Genomic DNA, 5,700 nt, shown 5'->3' with positions numbered 1-5,700 from the left:
GGTGGGCGCGGCTGGTACCATCTTTTTTGGGTTAGTTCCCGTTGCTTGTTCCCTCCCGTTGCTTGTTCCTTCCCTATGCCTTCCACGGCGGTCCATGTTATTTGAAAGGTACTGTTGCTTGTTGCTTTTTTTTTTTGTTAGTCTGTTGCTTCCGCCAGTGGGACTTTTCTGCCAGTGGGTTTGTTGCTTCCCACTGGTAGGCCCTTTCCTCCTACCAGTGAACCTGTCATCTCTCGCCAGTGGACCTTTTTATATAGCCGCCAGTTACCGGTTGCCGGTTGCCAGTTGCCAGTTGCCAGCCGCCCATTTTCCTTCCACTGGCGGGTCCATTTATCTCACTGGTAGGAGCCATTTATCCCACTGGTCGGACATTTGCTTCCTGTTGCTTCCTGTTGCTTCTGCCGGGGAACTCGATGGTTCCATTTCTGCCGCAAAGGTGTCGGCTATGTCGTGTCCTCAAGACACCTCGTCAAAAGCCGATAAGGCTCACCAGAAGCCCAACAAGGGCGCCTAGAAAAAGGCTACACCAGCCCATAAGAGAGGCCAAAGTATGCGCCAGAGCAAAGACCAATCAGGCCTACAAGACAGGCTAATGTAAGTGTCAGGAAAAGGACCAAACTATCTCAAGACATAATCTAATTGTTTTTGTATTGTTACAATGCAGGCTCCAAGTGCGCACCAGATAAAGGGCAAACCGGCCCACAAGAAAGGCCAAAGTATGTGCCAGAAAAAATGGCACGCCGGCCCACAAGAAAGGCCAAAGCATGTGCCAGAAGAAAAGGGCAAACCGCCCCACAAGAAAGGCCAAAGTATGTGCCAGAAGAAAAGGGCAAACCGCCCCACAAGAAAGGCCAAAGTATGTGCCAGAAGAAAAGGGCAAACCGGCCCACAAGAAAGGCCAAAGCATGTGCCAGAAGAAAAGGGCAAACCGCCCCACAAGAAAGGCCACAGTATGTGCCAGCAAAAAGGGCCAACTAGCCCACAAGAAAGACCACAGTATGTGCCAGCAAAAATGGCTAACTATCCTACAAGAGAGGCCAAAGTATGCGCCAGAGCAAACATCAATGCGGCCCACAAGAAAGGCTAATGTAAGTACCGTGAAAAAGGGTGAGCTATCTCAAGACATAGACTAATCATTTTTTGTATTACTACAACACAGGCTCCAAATGCGCACCAGAGAAAAAAAGGCTTTTCAGAGACCCTCAAGGTCACTGTCAAGATTCAAAGCCAAATCAAGATAGATAGTCAAAAAAGAAAAGAAGAAAAAGAGAAAAAAATATATAAAAAGAAAATGAAAAGATACAAAAAAAAAAGAAAAGAAAAAAGAAAAGAAAAACAACCAGAACAATATTGACCAGAAAAAATTGTGCTCACAATTATCTCTCTATCTCAGATCAAACCCCATAGTCACTAGTACAATCTCCAAAATAGTCAAGCCAAGGTCCATTGCTATGTCCAAGTCCAAGTCCAAATCCAATTCCAAGTCTTGTCCAAGTCCAAGTCCAAATGTCCAAAAACTGTCCAAGTACTGTTCTAGTACTAGTCCTAGCACACAAACATATACAAACAAATAGAGAAGTACACAATTAGAGAAGTAGACAAATACATACACACACAAACACACACAATTTCTATTTTTCTATTTCTTTCTTATACACACACACACACACACACACACACACACACACACACAAATACACACACACATACACATAGTCATAGTCATAGTCATACAAACATACATATACACACTTATATACATACATATATACATACAAAAGTAGAGGCGCATTTCTATCAAAGTCCAAAATCTGGGTTGTACCTCCAAGTCTCAAGGCCAAGTCGATTTCCAAGAAGGGGTCCAATGCAAAATTCCAAAAGCAAGTTCCAAAAAAAAACCAAAAACCAAAAATCAAAAATCAAAAACCAAAAATCAAAAACCAAATCCGAACTTGAGGCATATACTAAGTCCTCCACTTCAAAAGGATCAAATCCAAAAACCGAGGCGTAGACCAAAACCTATCAGAAATGATCAGGCACATTAAGTCCTCCACTCCAAAAGGATCAAATCCAAAAACCGAGGCGTAGACCAAAGCCTATCAGAAATGATCAGGCACATTAAGTCCTCCACTCCAAAAGGATCAAAAGAAATCCGACCCTGAGGCCTATACTAAGCCCTCCTCTCTCTCTCAAAAAAAAAACAAAAAAACAAAACAAAAAAAAAACAAAAAAAAAACAAAACAAAAAAAAAGCAAAAAAAAAAAAGCAAAAAAAAAAAAGCAAAAAAAAAAAAGCAAAAAAAAAAAAGCAAAAAAAAAGCAAAAAAAGATGAACAAACCGGAAGAACTCTGCATTGGAACCTGGACCTGGATTGAAGCAAAGCTGCGAACTGGAACAAGACTCTGGATTAAGACAAGGTATGAAATCCCTTTTTACATATATACATACAAAGCAAATGAAGTCTTTGATCAAAAACAAAAAACAAAAAAAAAATGCTCAAAAAAAGAAGCTCAAAAAAAAAACAGAAAGAGCAAAAAGAGCAATACCAAAACCCCCTTCTCTTATTCTTTTCAATATCGAAACCCCCTTCTCTTATTACTATTATGTGAAATTGACTGGACAAAAAAAAAGAAGTAAAAAAAAAATCAAAAAAAAAAAATCAAAATCAAAAATCAAAATCAAAATCAAAAAGTCCAAATTATCCCCTTTACTATGTGTGCTGTGTTCGGACAAAAAAAAATTAAAAAAAAAAATCAAAAAAAAAATCAAAAAGTCCAAATTATCCCCCTTTATTATGTGTGCTGTGTTTGGACAAAAAAAAAAAGCAAAAAAAAAAAAAAAAAAAAAAAAAAGTCCAAATTATCTTTTTTATTCTCTTCAATATCAAAATCATCCTCTTATTACTATTCCGTGAAATTGACTGGACAAAAAAAAAGAATCAAAAAAAGAATCAAAAAAACAAGAAAAAAAAAACAAAAAGTCCAAATTATCCCCTTTATTATTTTTCAATACCAAAATCCTCCTCCTCCTATCACTCTTAGCTTATATTGACTGGACAAAAAAAAAAAGAAGAAAAAAAAACGGACAAAAAAAAAGATCAAAAGAAAAATCAAATGGACCAAAAAAAAAACCGACTGGACTTGACTGGAACCGACTGGACTCGACTGGACTAGCATGGCCTGGAATATCTTAGTATACTTAATTTAATTTAACCTAACTTATATTCCCCTTATAAAAATTTGAACAATAAATTTTGATCTCATTTGACTTTGATATTATCATTATGTTTTGTCTCTTTGATTTTGATCTTAAATTTGTCTTTAAAAAATATTATTAATAATGTTTTTGGTACTACTATATTACACTTGAGAGCTGTCTTATTATACTTGTGTTCCTTGGTAAGGTAGACAAGGTGTATTTTCTAATGAGACATTCATTCAGTTTACTATAGCACGGCGGGATTTCTTTTGATATCGCTCATTAAAATCAACTTTGAAGTGGTGGTGTAGCTGTAAAAATGACCCAACGTAGTTAACTAGCTCTCCTTAATTTGTTCTTTACTAAAATTGTCTTTCCACCAGTATTCATTTTCTTGCCACTAAGTTTGTCTATAATAATAATATGGTTGGCTGTTGTTTTACTATTACCTTTTTCTGTTGTCTTGATTTTGTTAAAAAGAGATTCACAGTAGAAGATAACAAGGAACGTACCCGAGCTACCAGACAAAAAAAAGCTAATGCGATATCTATAAAATGATATATGGACCTAGGAATGACTAAGTAATGAAAAAGGGTAGCATAATGATCTGAAGCTTTTTTGGGGATAAAAGAATTTTAAATCTTTTGTGGTTTAATCATTAGCCTTCTTAAAGCCGCCACTATGGCTATAGAAAATACCAGTCTGTGCAGAAAATAGGCATCAATTTGGCATTCATTTTCTTTTTCGACTAGAAAATAATTTCGTTAACATTAATTCATAAAAGTTACATTAACTATTATTCTCTTTCTTTATTCTTTATATCTTTAAAAATCCTTCAACTCTCAAGTCACTCGACTTGACTCACTGCTACTTTCCCTCTATTTTTGGCGTCCTATACAAACAGTGCAGAGTCAGAAGCACTAAGAAAAAGGCAATTTTTTTGTACAAGTTTTTATTTCTGACCGGTCTTGGGTTACCCAGTAACCGTAGTCAACAAGATGTCTATTTAAATATGTGTGTTGTATTTATTTTACTATTGAACTGAAGCTAAATTAATTTGTAGAATTATTACAGGGAAAGAGGAGGGAAGATTGTAACAAGAATTATAAAGCAGACGAAAAGCCAAAGGGCCATATCTATCATGGTTGCCTTTAAGGGAATCAATAATCGCTGATGTGGCGTAGGTATTACAGTCGAATATACAACGTCAGCGAGTGCTGCCATAATGCCAGGAGGAAAAAGCCTAGTATCTCTAGTATTTTGCAAGTACTGACGTCCCAGTTTCAGATCGGGGATGTGTCAGTGTGATATATAACCACAAAACGTTTCTGACTCTAGGCTAGTTGCGGGATCTTGTATTTTTCCAGCGCTTATCACCAGAAGACCTACTTCATATGACATGAAATCCAGAAATTCCGGCCATCTTTCATATCCAAATCGCATACAGTTCAATTGGGAGAAGGGAACTTTTCACATGTGATCAAGTCGAAACCAAGCCGAGATTGAATCAATTAATAAACACCGCCAAGCTGTGTATGGGGGATCCGTAAGTCTTTGTGATCTCAGCGTTTCAGTAGCACCAAATCATATTGTTTTTTTTTGCGTCTACCACAGGTTGACCATGGATCGCCCACAATAAAACCAAAGAAGATAAATCGATATCCCCCTGGGTATTCTCTCTGTTGGCACTTAAAATGGGCTCGCATATTCGAGCTCATAACCAGCAAACCATTAGTCAATCCGGCTCGGCACGCTATTGTATATAATCGAGTACTTGCTGTGGGTGTCTCCAGGAGCAGTTGACATGCCTCTGTGTCCCATCATTATATCAGATACAATATATCTTGCCTCTGCCCTCAAAAACCAAGAAGAATCATCTGACTTTACAATTGGGTGTATAGAAAGTTGTAGAATAAACAATATAATAAGCACATTTTAATAAAGGTACGGCAGCATAATACGAGCCACAGGTATGGATCTCAAAAGTATTACAGGCTGGTGTTGGTCATGCACAGACTTGTGGCTCAATTAATGGCAGATCTGAAAAGACGAGTGTGTTAATTTTTTATTTTGGGCAGTTGAGAAAAAAGAAAGTGCCGGTTTGGTGCTATATTGGTTTCTTGAGCAGACATACTAAGAGAAAGCATTCATTACCTTTGAAAGGGGCTCATAAAAAATAAGTTGGATCATCTATACCTTTGGTCCTTTATGCAAACAGTTTTCGATAACAAGAAACTTTCTTATACATAAAGCACAACCAGATAGTACTCTTTACACTAAAACAAATGCATGGTAATTTATTTAGCCTTGTGGTGTAAATAGATTTTTTGCCTTTTTAATATACTTAACAAATTTAGTCCTTTTTGGAGTCGTTGGTATCTCCACAAATGCCCACTTGTTTCTGTTAAAATAAGTATTGACTGACCCTAATTTACATTTTACACACCTTTGATTAGTAGACTGAAAAGAAAGTTTTCCATACTTTTTCTTCAGTTGTCGTGT

At 37.0% G+C, this 5,700-nt stretch overlaps 3 protein-coding genes across 3 annotated transcripts; 2 read left to right on the top strand and 1 right to left on the bottom strand.

Moving 5' to 3' along the window:
• Positions 1-75: 75 nt before the first annotated feature.
• On the top strand, positions 76-514 carry PHYBLDRAFT_153672 (hypothetical protein; the record flags this gene model as incomplete). Its single annotated transcript, XM_018433223.1, has 3 exons — positions 76-90; positions 142-196; positions 258-514. The coding sequence occupies 3 exons, from the start codon at positions 76-78 to the stop codon at positions 512-514; spliced, it is 327 nt and encodes a 108-aa protein (XP_018283321.1).
• Positions 515-658: 144 nt separating this feature from the next.
• PHYBLDRAFT_153671 (hypothetical protein) lies at positions 659-1,087 on the top strand (the record flags this gene model as incomplete). Its single annotated transcript, XM_018433222.1, has 1 exon — positions 659-1,087. One exon carries the CDS (start codon positions 659-661, stop codon positions 1,085-1,087), a length of 429 nt encoding a protein of 142 aa, XP_018283320.1.
• Positions 1,088-3,259: 2,172 nt separating this feature from the next.
• On the bottom strand, positions 3,260-4,641 carry PHYBLDRAFT_176315 (hypothetical protein; the record flags this gene model as incomplete). Its single annotated transcript, XM_018437732.1, has 8 exons — positions 3,260-3,318; positions 3,364-3,421; positions 3,447-3,509; positions 3,562-3,608; positions 3,648-3,715; positions 3,897-3,946; positions 4,176-4,200; positions 4,532-4,641. 8 exons carry the CDS (start codon positions 4,639-4,641, stop codon positions 3,260-3,262), a joined length of 480 nt encoding a protein of 159 aa, XP_018283319.1.
• Positions 4,642-5,700: the final 1,059 nt, after the last annotated feature.

The sequence above is a fragment of the Phycomyces blakesleeanus genome (assembly GCF_001638985.1).
Source record: "Phycomyces blakesleeanus NRRL 1555(-) unplaced genomic scaffold PHYBLscaffold_47, whole genome shotgun sequence".
NCBI classification, from domain to species: Eukaryota; Fungi; Mucoromycota; class Mucoromycetes; order Mucorales; family Phycomycetaceae; genus Phycomyces; species Phycomyces blakesleeanus.
The sequence above is the reverse complement of the archived record's forward strand: the minus strand, read 5'-3'. Positions and strand labels throughout refer to the sequence as shown.